The 17,676-nt window shown below is 49.1% G+C and overlaps 1 protein-coding gene across 4 annotated transcripts in view; it reads right to left on the bottom strand.

The window, feature by feature from the left end:
- Positions 1-7,562: 7,562 nt before the first annotated feature.
- KAZN (kazrin, periplakin interacting protein) overlaps positions 7,563-17,676 on the bottom strand; it is a 274,010-nt gene continuing 263,896 nt past the window's right edge. For 3 of the 4 annotated variants that reach the window (XM_056865098.1, XM_056865100.1, XM_056865099.1), the window contains 6 exons: positions 16,312-16,448; positions 13,530-13,700; positions 11,925-12,114; positions 10,304-10,434; positions 9,184-9,234; positions 7,563-7,807 (listed from right to left, as the gene is read on the bottom strand). In XM_056865098.1, the coding sequence (XP_056721076.1) occupies positions 7,640-7,807; positions 9,184-9,234; positions 10,304-10,434; positions 11,925-12,114; positions 13,530-13,700; positions 16,312-16,448 (848 nt within the window). In that variant the 3' untranslated portion in view covers positions 7,563-7,639. Of the gene's footprint in view, positions 7,808-9,183; positions 9,235-10,286; positions 10,435-11,924; positions 12,115-13,529; positions 13,701-16,311; positions 16,449-17,676 lie in introns of all 4 variants that reach the window. The other variant, XM_056865101.1, reaches the window with a different exon arrangement.

The raw sequence follows: 17,676 nt of genomic DNA, 5'->3' as shown, positions 1-17,676 counted from the left end.
CCTAATATCCAGATGCCCTGACCTGGATAGCCTGATCTCATCAGATCTCAGCAGGGTCGGCCACAGTCAGTATTTGGATAGGAGGCCAATATAAGGCAGCTTCATGTGACCAAATTAGACCCCCTCCCCAATTTTCTCACTTCTTGAACGATTTCTTGCTCCAGGCCCGGTGACCAAAAACACAATTTGCATCACATAAAACAAGTTACTTTAAAATAAGCTTTATTTAGTTGTTTTTGTTTTTTTTAATATTTTCATATTTGCATCCATGCCTTCAAGGAATTGTTCTTCCCCACACACGTGGGGGAAAAAAGGTTAAATCTAAGTTACCCATAAGCTATTTTTTTTATCGTAGTTCTCTTTTAAATAAATCACCTCCTTAGTTTGGTTTTTAAAATAATTATTTCCTAATTTACCAAAAAAAAAAAAAAATTAAAAGCTGTAACGAAAAGGAAATGTCTAAATATATCCAGGAGTTTGCCGCTTGGACTTTGATTTTAATCAAAAGCAAACCAAAAAAAAAAAAGGGGGGGGGGAGAGGGAGAGGAAAGGCAGGGAATGTGTCAAAAAAGGAAGGGATCTTTCCCTCCTGATAAGACTAGTCCCCTGAGCAAAGCAGAACAGACATCGATATCTTTGGACACCGTCAATTTGTTCCCCAGCGGGGTGTCTCGTCTGCCAACATTCTGCAGTGCTTAAGTACCCCATGCCCACGCAAAGTGCTGGGTAACTGTGCCCACCGACTCTTGCTACGTGACCTCCCGTCTTCACTGTTTCGCAAAGCAATTTGAGGACAAGATTTCCCTTTTCCAAGGAGGCTGCGTAAAGCAGAGTTCTTTTTTTAAAAAACCACAACAAAACCCATCCAGCTCTGTAGAATTAATAGTTTTTTTCATGATTACGAATGTCGGACGCCATTAGTTCCATGCGCAATGCGCCGGCTGAGGTTAGCTGCCTGTGAGCTGGAAAGGGCGAGTCACAAACGAAAGCGCCAGGCTGGGGGTGGGGGAAGAGTCTCCGGGGGTGTAAATTCCCACCAAAGCCTCATTCGAAAGCTGCGCTCCTAAGACCGAAGCCAAAAAGATCTCCCTGTGTCCGAGGATCTAGGGAACAAAAACACAATCGGACTTGGGAATCGGATCCAAAAAGCCTAGCCGTGGCTTGCGGCAGTGTTCCCCAGAAGCGAGCAATGGCCCATTGAAAGGCTACCAGTTTGGGGCGGTGTGGAGAGATTCTGAACTCCTGCATTTGGGAGGTGGAGAAGACCGCCTGGGTTTTCACGCCCACAAAACATCTAAGCGAAGAGAACCAAGACTTTGGGTGGGTTGACCCCCTTCCCTAACAATTTGAAAGCTGAATCCTAAAAATAAAACATGATTGCACACTTGCGTCCTATTTAAATGTTAAGCTCCTTGGGTGGCAAGGAACACCATACACTCACTGCTGTTTTCACGGCCATGAGGACTAGGATCATTGCTTGCATCATGTTTTAGACGACGGACAACTCTTGTGGGACAGGGAGGGGCGTGCTTTGTTCACTGTGTCACATTACCGGCTGCCAGGTACGCCGATGGTGTTGTGTTCATCGTTTTATTTTGCTTTTGTGCATTGTGGGGAGTGTCAAAGAGCAACAGAGGGCACCGAAGCCCACCTGCTAGAATCTCTACCGCTCCGCGTTTTAATTTCTGAGATTTCTCGCGTTTATTTTCAGTGGCAAAAGGACTTAGTAACACTGCCTTAAAAAAATAAGGAAGCGAAGGCTTTTGGGATGAACCAAATTATATGCATGTGTGAGTTGCAGGTCTAGAATCACGCTACACGCACAGCCTTGGTTTCAAGGTCCAGGAAAGTCCTGCATGAACCCAGTTGAAATATTAGCTGTCCTTAAGAATGCCTCCCATTTTTCCTCAGACGTTTTGAAGCGTCAGTCATCTCGGCATGAAAGTCTCTTAAAACATGGGTTAAGAACATAAGAACGTAAGAAAAGCCCTGCTGGATCAGACCAAGGCCCATCAAGTCCAGCAGTCTGTTCACACAGTGGGCAACCAGGTCCCTCTAGGAAGCCCCCAAACAAGACGGCGGCAGCAGCACCATCCTGCCTGTGTTCCACAGCACCTAATATAATAGGCAAGTAGGTATAATAGGTTCAAGTCTGAGTCTGCTGCCTCTAAACTAACCCAAGTTTGCCTCTCACATCCTGTTTTCATCCTGTAGCCCAACTCCTGGGAGTCACTGGGAGATTTTGCTTAGTAATGCTTAAAAAAAGTCCCCTGAACCTAATTTCTATATATCTGCAATTCAGAAAAAGGGCTTCTAAATTAGCATCTCCCTGGACTTAAGCCAGCATGGTTTAAGAGAGCCAGTGTGGCGTAGTGGTTAAGAGCAGCGGGCTCTAATCTGGAGAACTGGGTTTGATTCCCAACTCCTCCACATGAGCGGCAGACTCTAATCTGGAGAACCGGGTTGGTTTTCTCACTCCTTCACATGAAGCCTGCTGGGTGACCTTGGCCAGTCACAGTTCTCTCAGAACTCTCTCAGCCCCACCTATCTCACAAAGTGCCTCTTGCGGTGTAGGGGGGGGGGAGAGGAGAAGGCAAGGTGACAGTAAGCCGCTTTGAGACTCCTTTCGGTAGAAAAAAGTGGGGTATAAAAACCAACTCTTCTTCTTCTTCAAAGCTTTATTACAAGAGAAGCTTTGCAAATGAAACAGGGTTGGTGTCACAAGTCGGCACAGTTGGGCAGCTGTGGCGGCCCCAGTTCCAACCCTCGACCCACTCTGCCATAGCGGTCCTCTTGTCCTGCGTAACAGAAGCAGCAGTTGGACAGAGGATGTGGCGATGGCCAGAGGCGTAGACGGCTTTAAAAAGAGATTAGACAGATTCACGGAGAAGAGGTCTATCAGTAGAGTTGCCAACGTCCAGGTGGTGGCTGGAAATCTCCCGCTATTACAACTGATCTCCAGGAGATAGAAATCAGTTCCCCTGGAGAAAATGGCCCCTTTGGAGGGTGGACTCTAGGGCATTATACCCTGTTGAAGTCTCTCTAGGGGAGGGGCTGTGGCTCAGTGGTAGAGCGTCTGCTTGGCATGCAGAGGAACCCAGGTTCAATCCCTGGCATCTCCAGTTAAAGGGACTAGGCAAGTAGGTGATGTGAAAGACCCCTGCCTGAGACCCTGGAGAGCCATGAAGTGGGGACATGGCTCAGTGGCAGAGCATCTGCTTGGCATGCAGAAGGTCCCCGGTTCAATCCCCGGCATCTCCAGTTAAAGGGACTAGGCAAGTCGGTGACGTGAAAGACCCCTGCCTGAGACCCTGGAGAGCTGCTGCCGGTCTGAACAGACAATACTGACTTCGATGGACCAAGAGTCTGATTCAGCGTAAGGCAGCTTCATGTGTTCATGTGATCTCCCCTCCACAAACCCCATCCTCCCCAGGCTCCACCCCGAGATCTCCAGGTATTTCCCAACCCGGAGCTGGTAACCCTGTCTATCAGTGGCTACTAGCCACGGTGCCCAAAGGGAACCTCCACATTCAGAGAGAGTAAATCTCTGAATACCAGTGTCAGGAGGCGACATCAGGGGAAGGCCTCCACCCCTACGCCCTGTTGTTGGCTTTCCAGAGTACTTGGTTGGCCACTGTGATAAAAAATTAAGTCCAAGGCCGATGGTGCAAAATAAAATAAAATATATATTTTATTATCAGTTAAAATTTCCAAAGTTCCCTACGTCTTTTGCCAAGAGGCTTCTTCAGGGGCATCTGAAATATATAATATATAATTGCATTACTGAGTTTACATTAAAAATGGTTGTTTAGTTAAAATTATATAAGTAAACAAATCATTAAAGAGCCCCGTGGTGCGGAGGGGTAAACTGCAATACTACAGTTAAAAGCTCTGCTCACAAGCCGAGTTCAATCCCAACAGAAGTTGGTTTCAGGTAGCTGGCTCAAGGTTGACTCCGCCTTCCATCCATCTGAGGTCGGTAAAATGAGTACCCAGCTTGCTGGGGGTAAAGTGTAGATGACTGGGGAAGGCAATGGCAAACCACCTCGTAAACACAGTCTGCCTGGTAAACATCGGCATGTGACGTCACCCCAAGGGTCGGTAATGACTCGTTTTTAAAGAAAACATATTAAAAATCAAAATACAGCTATTTTTATTTTAATGTTTCGTTTACTTGTATACTTTTAACTAAATAATTGTATAATTTTAACTAAATAACCATTTTTATGTAAACTCCGTAATAACAATGACGATGACGATAATGCAAGAATAATAACATGATAAAAATTGCCCAAGACCAAACTAGAGTCTGGATAGTCAGGGGACCAAAAAGGACACCCAGTGCTCTTATGAACTGGCCAAGCTAGTGTATGCAACTGAGAGAAGTGGGTTGATCTTTGTGGACGTGAAACACCAGCAAGTTTCAGGGCCATTGCTTGCATCTGTAGCCGGGACTGTAAGGTAACACCTTTGTGTCCTGCTCACAACTCTCTCTCTCGTCTTTGCTCCTTTCAGACCTGAGGACTGCGTCGAACATGCCGTGGCTGAAAGATGAAAATGTTAAGACTGACCTGAAAATGCTTCTGACCTGAAAATGCTTTTATCAAGTGACAGAAACCACCCTGCTCTTGCTCGCGGAATGGCTGCACTCGACGTTTGCTCCAGGCGAGGGAACGGGACGGTTTCGGAGGCAACTTGATGCCCGTCAAAAGGCAGGGAATCGTTTACAACGGGAACGCTGCTGCCATGTTCTAAGCGGCAGGGGCTAACCTGGGTTGGTCAGAAGGTGATTTTCCCTGGGCAGGTCTGGGCAAAAAACAGCTTTTAGCCATTGAGTTGCCATTTGGGATCCAAAAGCACCCTGAAGAGTCTGGGAGGGGGAGGCAGGGCAGAGGCAGGGAGAAGGGGATTTGGGCAAAAAAAGAATTATTTGTTCTCTTGGCATCTAATCCGTCATACTTCACAGCTCCACAAAGTCAACTCCCAGACAGCAGAGAAGTAGAAACGCCACCCATCCAAACCACCCCCACCCGACGTGGAAAAATATAAATTCCAATATTTATGTAATAATTTAGTTAGAATACATCTTCTGTATTGTGCAAATAAATTAAAAAAAAAGAATAGAGGAGAAAAGAGGGTTAAAGAATTATTCCGGATGAGAAAGCGTCAAACGAAACTGAACAAATGGGGAAGAAAGACGGCAGAGGGGAGAACACGTACACCTGCGTGGATTGTGGCTATTTTAAATCTGGCCTGGAAGAGGTCAGCCCGGCTGGGTGTTTTGGAATGGAAAGCAGGGATGCTTCACACGTGAAGGTTTTCTTGCACAGAAAAAATATACGATTCAGTACAGTCAACGGTCACTTATGAACCACGGCGTGAATTCTAATTTTGCTACCCGGGTCAGAAAACCCCTTGCGGCCACAATGCTATTTCCGTGTAGGAAAAGTGCTGTGACTGAAATGCCCCTGAGGGGGGTGTTTACTTTCACAGACAAATCTCACTGTGGTGTGAATCAATCTCTGGTCATTTATGCACGGTTGCTTTAACCTCCTTTATTCCCCTGTTTCAGCCAGGATCAAAGTAACCCGGGTTGGGGGAAACAGTATGCATTGGCTGGAATGATCAGGGACGAAACTGTGTGCTAATGGAGGCATGAATACAGAAAAGCCGTCTCCCGAGTTCAAATCAAGTCCCACCCCTTTAAATGCTGCTCTGTAATTGGCTTACCTTGCGAGAGAAGAGTTCCCCCCCCCAACCCAACTGCCGCATAAAAAAGCATTTTAAGAACAAAAAACAAAAAACGGATCAATCTGAAAAAAGGGGTGGGGGAGAAATCCAAGCCTCATTTTAAAAAAGCCTTTCTTTTGCTCAGAAAGAGCTCCGAGGTAGCAGGAAGCACTTGAATCCCTGCCTCTTTACACAGTGCTTCGTGATTGGCTGTGAGAGAAGCCAATCTTCTGTGCTTCCTCTGTTTTGCTATTGGCATGCTGCCTTGAAGAGGGGTTTGGAAAAGGGTGGGGCGAAGCTCAACCCGAGAAAGTTGTACGCTCGCTCAGTGATTCCAGAATGAGCCAGGATGAACGGTTTAATTCGGGCCAGAAGAGGAATGGGAAAAGCCGGGTTGGTTTGCATTGAAACAGGGTTGAGCCGACAAGGAATGGGGTAATGGGCATACAGAAAAATTTGATCCTGGCTGAAGCAGGGAATAAAGGAGGTTAAAACGACCATGCATAAATGACTTCTGTCATCTACCCTTAGGCACTCACTTGTATAAAAGTGCCACCCCAGAGGGTAGTTTTCAATTGGGGGGTACGAAGGAGCCACTGGGTCTCTCTTTCACCTCATGGATACATATTTCTCAGAAACAGCCACAGACCAACCGGAGGGACCAGTCACCTCACAGTGAGATTTCTTTCAAGATAAGCAAACCAGGGATGGCCAAAAGTCTTACTTTCTTGTGGAATCCCCCCGCCCCCGTCTACAGATAGTGGCACGGAGGCCAGGAATGCATTCTGCCACATAATTTTACACACACCCCCGACGGATAATGTTTAGCACGTGTTTAGCAATTTCAGTGTTCAAAGCAATTCACATATATCATCACAGTAATTGTTACAACGGCACTATAAGGTAGGCCACTATTACGATCCCCCGTATCGGGAACCGGGAGGGCTTGCCCTAAGGGCGCCCCTTGTATGTGCGGCAGAGGTGAGATTTGAACTGGCAGCCTCCCATATATCCCAGCACTGTTCCCTTCTCCTCTGCACTACAGCAGCCAGGTACTAGAGTACAGCTGGCGCCCTCTGGCTTCGCCGTTACAGAGAGCATGCGCACCGGCGCAACCAGGCCTTCGCGTACAAAATCTGAAGGGCACGTTAAAAGTGTGGGTTTTCTTTTACAATGTTGACATGCTTTTCCCTTCCCCCCCTCCCAATGAGCGAAATTATGGTAATTTTCTTTTCCCACATCTTGATTCAATATGCAAATAGCGGAATGAAGTTTGCTTGACCCACGGACTTCTAGTCGCCCATCCCTGGTGAAGCTCACCCTAGCATGCTGCCTGTCTTGATAAAGTGGGCATGCCCTGTGGACAGAATGTACAGTTCCCTCTCCCGGCAGCCATCTTTGCCAACGGACAAGTTTCGGGCGGCACCTCGGGACTGGGTGCCGGAGGAACAGCGTTTGGGACAAGAGACGTTTTACAAGCACACAGTGCACAAAATTCCGGGATTTTGTTTTTTTTGTCGTTGTCGTCTTCAGTTATTTACAAATACACAGCAGTCCTTCAAGTTTTCAAGTTTTCGTAAAAAGAAGGAGAAAAATACACACGAAAAAAGGGAAGGGGATTAAAAGAAAAATTCAGGAAAACCAGGAAGGGGGAACCTCCCCTCCTCGGAACAGAATCGGGGAAGGCTACACCAACACGACTGGCATCGCTCCATAGACAACAGTTAATGGGGTTCACACACAGGATCGTTGTGGGGGGGTGTTTATGTACAGCGGCTACAGAAGAGGCAACGCAGAAGAGGCGACGGGCTCGCAATCCGCTGGGTTTCAGCTAGCGGCGTTTGCTTGAGCACACAGACACTCCCACACACGCACACGCACCAGAAGCGGGAGAGGGCGGGGCGGGCGGTCACCAGTCCGCGTCCTCCTCTATGTAGTAATCGGGGGCAGTACCATCAAAAAGGCCGGGGTCGAGGGATTTCCGTTGCTTCCCCCTGGCAAACACCCGAGAGATGGAGCCGAATCCCATTTTCTCTTTCTTCTTTTTCCGTTTTTGGTCTTCGAGGTCCTCTAGAGACTGAGGAGGAAAAGGTTTTCAGGCTTGTAAGAAGCGAGGGGAAAAGAAATGGCGCCTATATTCTGAGGTGTCGTCATGGGGCGGGAAGGGGGAAGAACAGGGAAGATTGAAATTCTGAACCTTCACAACAACACCGATATATGATTATTCTAATATTGCTCAGTGCAGATATTACAATTTTATTGGACGGAGGTTTTTAATATGGTTTCCCCCCATCTTGAGCATTCCTGGAATAGAATGGTGGGATATAAAGTTTCCTCAATAAACAGACAGGCAACCATGCAGTGCATGATCAACACGTTCCCAACTTTACGCTGCTAGGTATATTTGTAGGATTGCCCTGTCAATAATTCCTTACAGGCTTTTTATGGAAATCAAAACATACTGTTCCCGCTGAATAGTACACTTGCAAACTCCTCCAGATACCATCTATCAGCATTGAGTAAGATATGTTGGCAAAAGGCTAAACGCAAGTTCCATTTAAAACTTCAGTCTAGACTTTGGTTCCTCTGGATGCTTTTTATTTATATTTTGTGTACTTATTAAAGGACAAGTGTTCTGTTAGGATTATACAGGTTTCTGCAATCGATTTTATCTGTTCCTCTGTATTTGGGCTTATTGCTGAGAATATTCAGCAAATCCCCCAGCTTTGTAGCTGGTACTACCTTCTGGCATAATAATAGGAACGGCTAAGAAAGAAAAGCGACGAGGAAGCTGTGTTCTGTTTGCATGGGCCTCAAATCTGTAAAAAGGGGGGGTGAATGTCTCCCATATACTCATAGGGTTGCCAGGTTTCCCCTCTTGATCGGCGGGAGGTTTTAGGGGGCAGGGCTGGGGCGATCACACAGCTGCGTGCAGGTGATGACGTATCAGCATCTGGCCTCCTTCTCTGCCAGACAGCCGGAAGGCAGAGGTAACTGACACGTCACGTCGATTGCCTGCACACGCTGCGATGGCTGTTAGCAGCAGCAGCCCCTAACCAGAGGGAAAGGCCAGGCAACAGAGCAGCGCCCGCTCCTCCCAGTGGTGGCGGGGGTGGCTTTTTGGCCTGCGTAGGTGAGCGAGAAGCATGGGTGACTGGGTGCAAGAGCGAGCAGTCGCTTGCCTACCCCCTCGATCCGTGTCGTGGCCATGCCTGGCGGGGGCGTGCTGGGCAGCATCTAGCCAAGCCCCCCCAAAACCCAGAACCAGCCTTGCCAGTTCCATCGACATCTTGCTCTGTCTTGGAGTTATCCTTCTGCACGCTCTGAGGCTTTGCAAGCCAAAAGCATCAATACATTTGGAACGGGTCTCAGCTTAAGCCCGACGGATTCCTCTGGAGGAGCACCCCTCCCCTTTTGCTTGCACTGGGAGCTGGAGAAGGAACCGATTCCTACCTGGACAATTGGGTTGTGCAAGTTTTTCGGTACCGGTCCAGGACTATCTCCCTGCCAGGAGAAAGAGACGGGTCACATTTGGTAAGGAGCATGAGCAGGGCTTCACGTTTGCAGAGCAGGCATGCTTTTTTGCAAAGGAAACAAAAACGAAACAAACAAAGAAACAAGTCCCGTCTCCCCCACCACACTCTTTCCTGCCCTGAAAGACGGTTGCCCTGTCCTATCAAAAGGCCAGGAAACAAAATAAAAAGCCTGCTGTGGGGTTTGTCCCCTCCCCACTGTGGGTGTTTTATCACAGAAGATTTTCCTAAAGATTGGGGCCTGCTGGTTCTCTCCTGCTTGCCCCTGAAAGGCAGAATGGGGAAATGGATGTGTCACATTCAAATAAATGCATGGCAGAGAGGCCCACCAACATTTATTCCTCCTGAGAGCTAAATAAAGCCTCCATGTTTACAAGGCAGTGTACCTCCGAGTACCAGCTGCTGGGAGCACAGCAGCATGCATGGCTATTAGCTAAACAGAACCTCCATGTACAGAGGAAGTATATCTTTAAAGGAAGTAGACACAGAAGTACACAGAGGCAAAACCCCCCTCACTTTTACATGTACTTTGGCTCTAAGGTTTATAACGCTATGTAGGCTATGTAGAACTGCTTCCAGTCACAGCAGCCGGCTAGAACCCCCCCTCCCGATCTAACACACCCCATGGCAAATCTCCAATTCTATTTGGGGAAGGGCCGAAGCTCAGTGGTAGAGCCTCTGCTTGGCATGCAGAAGGTCCCAGGTTCAATCCCCGGCATCTCCAGTTAAAGAGACCAGGCAAGTAGGTGATGTGAAAGACCTCTGCCTGAGACCCTGGAGAGCCGCTGCCAGTCTGAGTAGACAATACTGACTTTGATAGACCAAGGGTCTGATTCAGTATAAGGCAGCTTCATGTGTTCATGTGACATGGTGGGGGAAGGGAGGTTAGAGCTGGAAGAGGTTATTTTCCTTATTAAGAAAGCAGCGCAAGCAAGCAGCAGCGGAAGCGGTCAGAGGAGACGGCTCGGCCAAGCCAAGGCAGAGAAGCACGCAACCAGAACAGTGTTAGGAACAGCAAATGACCTGCAGAGGCGCCTTACATTGCAGAGCGAGTGCGTTCGGTGCCGCGGGGAGTTGATGTCGCTTGGCGTGGAGGACCGGTCGCCTTCTGCGGCCGACGCATCAGAGATGATGGACGGCTGCCGTGAATGGCACGGGCTCACTCGGACGGCTGAAAGGCAAGAGGCGGAGAGGGGAAGAGGGGTCAGAGGGAGGCACGTCTTTATCGCAAGTGGGGAGCACAGGAGATGCGCCTCCGTCACAGGTCTATGCCAGGATGGTCGCCGTCACTCGAAGGTCATCCCAACAGCCAACAGATGCAAGGTACACTATGGTTAGGTGCTAGGGTCGCCAACCTCCAGGTACTCACTCAACAACCAGCACAGAGGCCAAGAAAAGACCCAAAGAAGTAAACAATGGGCAAAAATGCATGGTCACTTTATCCTCCTTTAATCCCTGTTTCAACCAAGATTCAGCCAGGATTGAACTCATGCGTTTCACCTAATGTGCGTTCGATCCTGGCTAAAACAGGGATTAAAGGAGGATAAAGCGACCGTGCGTTTTTGCCCTAAATGGAACAACAAAAATATAACGAAGTCTTGCAAGGCTAATAACAAGTGTTATACTGTGTTCAACATTACACAGTGGAATATAGTCAGTCAAGTCAAATAACTATACAAATTGTCCATTGCAGTATATGGAATAAAGCAGCAGAGTAGAAACATAAATTTAGTGAAGCGACAATGAGACGGAGTGCCGGTAAACGTCCGTTTCAAGCTATCTTCATCAGTCGTCAAGTTCAAAATGCTCAAACTGGGGATGTCGTTTCCATTCTCCCAGTCATACCTCGTGTGAAGACAGCTGAGAAAGATAGCTTGAAACGGATATTTACCGGAACTCCGTCTCGCCTCACTGTAGCTTTAATGAATTTATGTTTCAACACTGCTGCTTTATTCTATGTACTTCAATAAACAAATCCCACCCTCCTTAGGCTCCACCCCCAGGTCGCCAAGAATTTTCCAATCCAGAGCTGGCAACCCTAAAAGCCTTTCCAATTCTTAACCTGGAAGCTTTTCCCTAGAGCAGTGGCTTGGGATTGCCTCCCACCAGGAGGGGCTGTGGCTCAGTTTATGGAGCATCTGCTTTGCATGCAGAAGGTCCCAGGTTCAATCCCCGGCATCTCCAGTTAAAGGGACTAGGCAAGTAAGTGATGTGAAAGACCCCTGCCTGAGACCCTGGAGACCTGCTGCCGTTCTGAGTAGACAATACTGACTTGGATGGACCAAGGGTCTGATTCAGTAGAAGGCAGCTTCATGTGCGACTGTAAGCTGTGTAGTGCTCATGTCCCAGGCTGCAGTTTCCTCCTCGAACCGACAGGAGGCCCTGCAGTGCTGGAAACAGGGGACCCACAGGTCCTTGGTTCGAGTCTATGGCACCTGATGGATAAGGATATCATTGTTTGCTTTATGCTGCACATGGAATGTTTCACTTTGTAAGGGATATGCATGTGCACGCGTGTGCATTCGCCCAGTGGTTTTGATCCGTCCATTTTATCAACCCAGCCGTGAGAGGCGCGTGACAGCATCCCCGCAGAGGTGCCAGGCCCGCGGTGAAAGCCAGGCTGATGCGCAGATGCGGGACACGAAGGCCCTCGTCGCTCACCTTGCCGGTCTACCGTGTGCTGGGGGTGTGAGTGGTAGAGCGTCTGCTGGCTCTGCCGGATGGCGGCTGTGAGCGGCAGGTCGGCCTGCATCACCCATTCCTGATTTCCGTTTAGCACCGTCTCGCCGGGCATGGCTAAGGAATGCCGCTTGGGGACGTCCTTCGTCAGTGTTGCTAGGGACTGCTTTGCCTGGGGGAGTGGGGAGGAAAAAGAAAACATACGGGGTGGGTCAGCTGCGGCTCTCCTTCTAGACTGCGGCCTTCGTGTGGGGAATACGTGAGCCAGCTGCCGTTTATTTATTTCTTAAAACATTTATAGCTCGCCTTTCCTTTTGGTCCAAGGCAGCTTACAATCAGAACTGAAACGACCCCAGCTAACATCAAAAAATAGCAAGCCCCAGATCCCTCCTCCTCCCCCTTTACTGCCATTTAAACCCACTAGAAAGCCCTGGCAGCACCTCTTGAAGATTTTCAGGGTGGGGTGTCTCCTCACTTTTTCAGGGAACCCATTCCACAGAGCCGGAGCTACGATGGCAAAGGCCCAGGCTCTGGTCGATGTCAGACAGGAGGAGGAGGAGGAAGAGGAGGAAGAAGAAGAGTTGGTTTTTATATGCCGACTTTCTCTACCTTTTTAAGGAGAATCAAACCGGCTTACAATCTCCTTCCGTTCCTCTCCCCACAACAGACACCTTGTGAGGTAGGTGAGGCTGACAGAGCTCTAAGAGAACTGTGACTGGCCCAAGGTCACCCAGCAGGCTGCATGTGGCAGAGTGAGGAATCTAATCTGGTTTTCCAGGTTAGAGTCCGCCACTCCTAACCACTACACCACGCTGGCTCTAGAAGGTGGAGTACATCTGGGAGAAAAGATCCACAGACAAGCCCTGAAAAAAGTCAGAACTAAACCCATTAAAGAAAAGAAGCTTTCAAACAGGAAACCGAGAAAACTGTGACTAGCCCAAGGTCACCCAACTAGCTTCAAGTGGAGGAGCGGGGAAACCAACCCGATTCACCAGATTAGAGTCCGCCACTTATGTGGAGGAATCGTTTACAAATCACAAAATCACACAAGCTTGGAAGAGACCACAAGGGCCATCCAGTCCAACCCCCTGCCATGCAGGATCCCACAATCAAAGCACTCCCAACAGATGGCCATCCAACTGTAGGGAGTGCTTTGATTGTGGGATCCTGCATGGGAGTGGGGGATCGAACCCAGTTCTCCAGATTAGAGTCCTCCGCTCTTAACCGCTTCGCCCTGCTGGCCGCCCTAAGGGATGTGATAGCCAACAGATGGCTGAGACCAACAGATGGCTGAGACCGTAGCTGGCACACAGGGACATACGGAAGGAAACGGTCCTTCAAGCATGTGGGTCCCAGGCCACGAAGGGCTTCCGAGGTCATAACCAGCACCTTGAATCAAACTCGGAAACAAACGGGCCACCAACGTAGTTGCTTCGAAATGGCTCACGCCCAATGCAGCCATCTCTCCCGACCTGAGCTGTGTTTCAGATTTATCTGGGCTAAAGCAGGTATCCTGAAGAAAGGCGATGTAGCCCTCCAAGCAGCATGCCGGGGGGGGGGATTATCGGAGAGAGGGGGAATTCTCACCATGGCTAGCTCGGCTTCCAGTTCCTTCATGCGGTTGTCCTTCAGGTCCAGCTGCGACCGGAGGGCGCTGGCGTGGTCCGTGGCCTCTTTGGCTTGCCGGCGCAGCTCCCACTTCTCCCGTTCCAGCAGGTCTTTTTCTTTCGCCAGCGCTTTGACCGCGTCTTCGCTCTCCTGCGGAGTCAGCAGAGGACAGGTTGGGCGGTGGGGCCGGCAAACCAAACGGCACAGCCGGCGGGAAGGATCCTCCCCTCCCCTGAGGCTGCTCACAACATCAACCGGCGTTTGCGGGTTTTATCGCTACGTTCCTTTTCTCCCCCCCCCCCCCGCAAAAAGCATCTAAAGAGGGAACAGATGAAAATTTCTGCCTGCAGGCACACATTCTAAATTTAAGGAGCTATAATATGTCCCTTTCAATCATTATCAAAGGCCAGGTCCACGTAATGCTATCGGAATAGTTTGCCTTCGGGGTTTTTGTTGCCGGTGTGCAGAAGACACTCCGAGAAGGAGAATGGTTATTATGACAGCAATGAACTACTAAGCCCTCTATTGGTAAACAGACTGAATGTCTCAGATTCTTTTAACGTTCTCTATTTATTGAACAGGAGCCCCGTGGCGCAGAGTGGTGAGCTGCAGTACTGCAGTCCAAGCTCTGCTCACGACCTGAGTTCGATCCCGACGGAAGTTGGTTTCAGGTAGCAGGCTCAAGGTCGACTCGGCCCTCCATCCTTCCGAGGTCGGTCAAATGAGTCCCCAGCTTGCTGGGGGTAAAGAGAAGATGACCGGGGAAGGCACTGGAAAACCACCCCATAAACAAAGTCTGCCTAGTAAACGTCGGGATGTGACGTCACCCCATGGGTCAGGAATGACCCGGTGCTTGCACAGGGTACCTTTTTTACCTTTATTTATTAAACAATTGTTCCCCCCAAACACTGGAGACGGTGGCACAGTTTTTAAAGTTTGTTTTAAAAGCCCACCAAACGGCTACTTAGTTGGCAGGCTCAGCAAACTGTATTTCTCAACGTAGCCGCCTTTTAACCGTATTATAAAGGGCACCTCGTAACATTTCCATTCCTTTCGGAACCTTTTGAATTGTGTTTGTGTGTCAGCAAAGGAATGATGATGACAGCAGAACAAGATTGCAATCTCTGACGATGTGTGTGTGTCCAGTAAAAAAGGGCCCATCTTTATTGGCGGGGTGGGTGGGTGCAGGGGGGGGGAATGGAACACAGAGCTTTTTCTAACCCTGAACAAGAGAAACAATTCCGCTGGGAGCGTATCATGTTATTCATTTTTGCGGCCAAGGTTCAGCCGACTTATGGCAGCCCTGTAGGGTTTTCAAGGCAAGAGGCGAACGGAGGTGGCTTGCCATTGCAACCCTGGACTCCCTTGGTTGTCTCTCATCCAAACACTAACCATAGCTATTCTCTCCAGGATCAGAGGAGCATGCCCATTATATTAGGTGCCGTGGAAGACAGGCAGGACAATGCTGCTGCAGTCGACTTGCTTGTGGGCTTCCTAGAGGCACCTGGTTGGCCACCATGTGAACAGACTGCTGGACATGATGGACCTTGGTCTGATCCAGCATGGACTTTCTTATGTTCTTATGGAGGATAGGGCTATCCATGGCTACTAGTCAAAATGAATACTAGTCATAATGCATACCTATTCTCTGCAGGATCAGAGGAACATGCCTGTTATATTAGGTGCTGTGGAACACAGGCAGGATAATGCTGCTGCAGTCGTCTTGTTTGCGGGCTTCCTAGAGGCCCCTGGTTGGCCCCTGTGTGAACAGACTGCTGGACTTGATGGGCCTTGGTCTGATCCAGCATGTCCTTTCTTATGTTCTTATGATACGGTTGAGGTTAAGGAGCCAGTCCGGTGTAGTGGATATAGGACCGGGAAGACCCAAGACAGATCCCCACTCAGGACCTAACAACATGCTAACGAATCCTCTCGCCTTGTCCGGGTCCACCACAAGGACTTTGGATCATGAATGCACCATGGGTTCCAAGCTCTGGATCCAGTTCCCAAGTGTACAGGAGCTCAATCAGGACCATGGAGAAAGCAGGCTTTAAGCCTCTCCCCTCAAGCCACTAATTGATCCAATGGGGAAACTTACATGCACCGATAGCGGCATGTAAGTTTCCTCAAGTTAGTCAAATTGTTAAGGGGAATGGATATGTTCATGGAGGATAGGGCTAACCATGGCTGCTAGTCACAATGAATACTAGTCATGATGCTTATCTATTCTCTCCAGGATCAGAGGAGCATGCCTATTATATTAGATGCTGTGGAACACAGGCAGGATGCTGCTGCAGCCGTCTTGTTTGTGGGCTTCCTAGAGGGACCTGGTTGGCCACTGTGCGAACAGACTGCTGGACTTAATGGGCCCTGGTCTGATTCAGCATGGCTTTTCTTATGTTCTAGTCATGATGCATACCTATTTTCTCCAAGATTAGAGAAGCATGCCTATTATATTAGGTGCTGTGGAACGCAGGAAGGATAATGTTGCTGCTGCAATTGTCTTATTTGTGGGCTTCCTGGAGGCCCCTGGTTGGCCCCTGTGTGAACAGACTGCTGGACTTGATGGGCCTTGCTCTGACCCAGCAGGGCTTTTATGTTCTTATGTTCTTAGAATGGGGGTGGTGGGGAAACAGGGCTGTAATGGGGGAGGGAGAAATGGGAGGTGAGATGGAGGGGCCTGTGGATACCCTGTGGCCGGGGGCTCATAAAAGCTGCCAGGGGGTCCTGCCCCCATCCCAGTCACCTTCCCTTCCCTTACTTTTCTGTGTTGCTCGTAGTTCCGGATGAAGTCTCGCAGCTGCTCCTCCCGGCTTTCCAGCGTCGCGTAGAGCTGCTGCATCTGGCTCACCAGGTCGGTCTTCTCCGCCTTCAAACGCTTCCGGTCGGCTTTCATGGCTGCAGATGAACGGGAAAAGCAAATCAAAACGGGTGGCTCAGAACTCCTTGGCTGGCAGGGGAAGAAAGGAAAGGCAGAAATCCACACGGCTCCCATCACAGCCGCCTTCTGGTGAACTTTGCACCCTTTTTTGATCGCCATCTCTTCCCTCTTGAGGAGGCTCAAACTGCCGTTTCTCGACTGGCAGCAGGACTGTCTTGACAGCATTATAGGCCCCCGGTCAAAGCCTCCGGTTTGGGAAGGGGCTGTGGCTCCATGGCAGAGCTTCTGCTTGGCACGCAAAAGGTCCCAGGTTCAATCCCCGGCATCTCTAGTTAAAGGGACTAGGCAAATAGGTGCTGTGAAAGACCCCTGCCTGAGACCCTGGAGAACCGCTGCCAGTCAGAGTAGACAATACTGACTTTGATAGACCAAGGGTCTGATTCAGTATAAGGCAGCTTCGTGTGTACATATGTTCAAAGCAGTGCACAGGGGCCCCTATCTACGCAACCACTCACAGGGACAAAAGTGTAAATGGTCGATAAAATTAAAGATATATTTATTGGTGCTTCCATAATGAACAAGTCCTTTCTTACATTATGTGTGTTAAGTGCCATCAAGTCGCTTCCGACTCATGGCGACCCTATGAATCAATGTCCTCCAAAATGTCCTATCCTTGACAGCCTTGCTCAGGTCTTGCAAAGCTGTGGCTTCCTTTATTGAGTCAATCCATCTCTTGTTATTTCAAACCCAAATTAACATTAATATTGTTCATTATCTTTAGTAAAACACATGCTAAATATGCATTTCCCATAGGGTTGCCAGGTCCCTCTTTGACACCAGCAGGAGGTTTTTGGGGCAGATCCTGAGGAAGGTGGAGTTTGGGGAGGGGAGGGAAATCAATGCCATAGAGTCCAATGGCCAAAGCGGCCATTTTCTCCAGGGGAACCGATCTCTATCGGCTGGAGATCAGTTGTAATAGCAGGAGATCTCCACAAAAGATGTTTAAACTAAGTTGGCACACTTCACTCACCGTGTAATTTCTTTTGCTGACCCTGGATATATTGACGGCCTCTGGGTTCAGAGGGTCTTAAAACAAGATTAGACAAAAGCACGGATGAACAACAGCTCCGTCAATGGCTTTCAGCCATGACGGCGAAACGAATCCTCTGTGTTCAGAGGCAGCGCACCTCTGACCATCAGTTAATAATACGGGCAGCAAGAGGGGAAAGCGTCAGCCACCGTGCC

This window comes from Euleptes europaea, chromosome 19 (assembly GCF_029931775.1).
Source record: "Euleptes europaea isolate rEulEur1 chromosome 19, rEulEur1.hap1, whole genome shotgun sequence".
Classification (NCBI taxonomy): Eukaryota; Metazoa; Chordata; class Lepidosauria; order Squamata; family Sphaerodactylidae; genus Euleptes; species Euleptes europaea.
The sequence above is the reverse complement of the archived record's forward strand: the minus strand, read 5'-3'. Positions and strand labels throughout refer to the sequence as shown.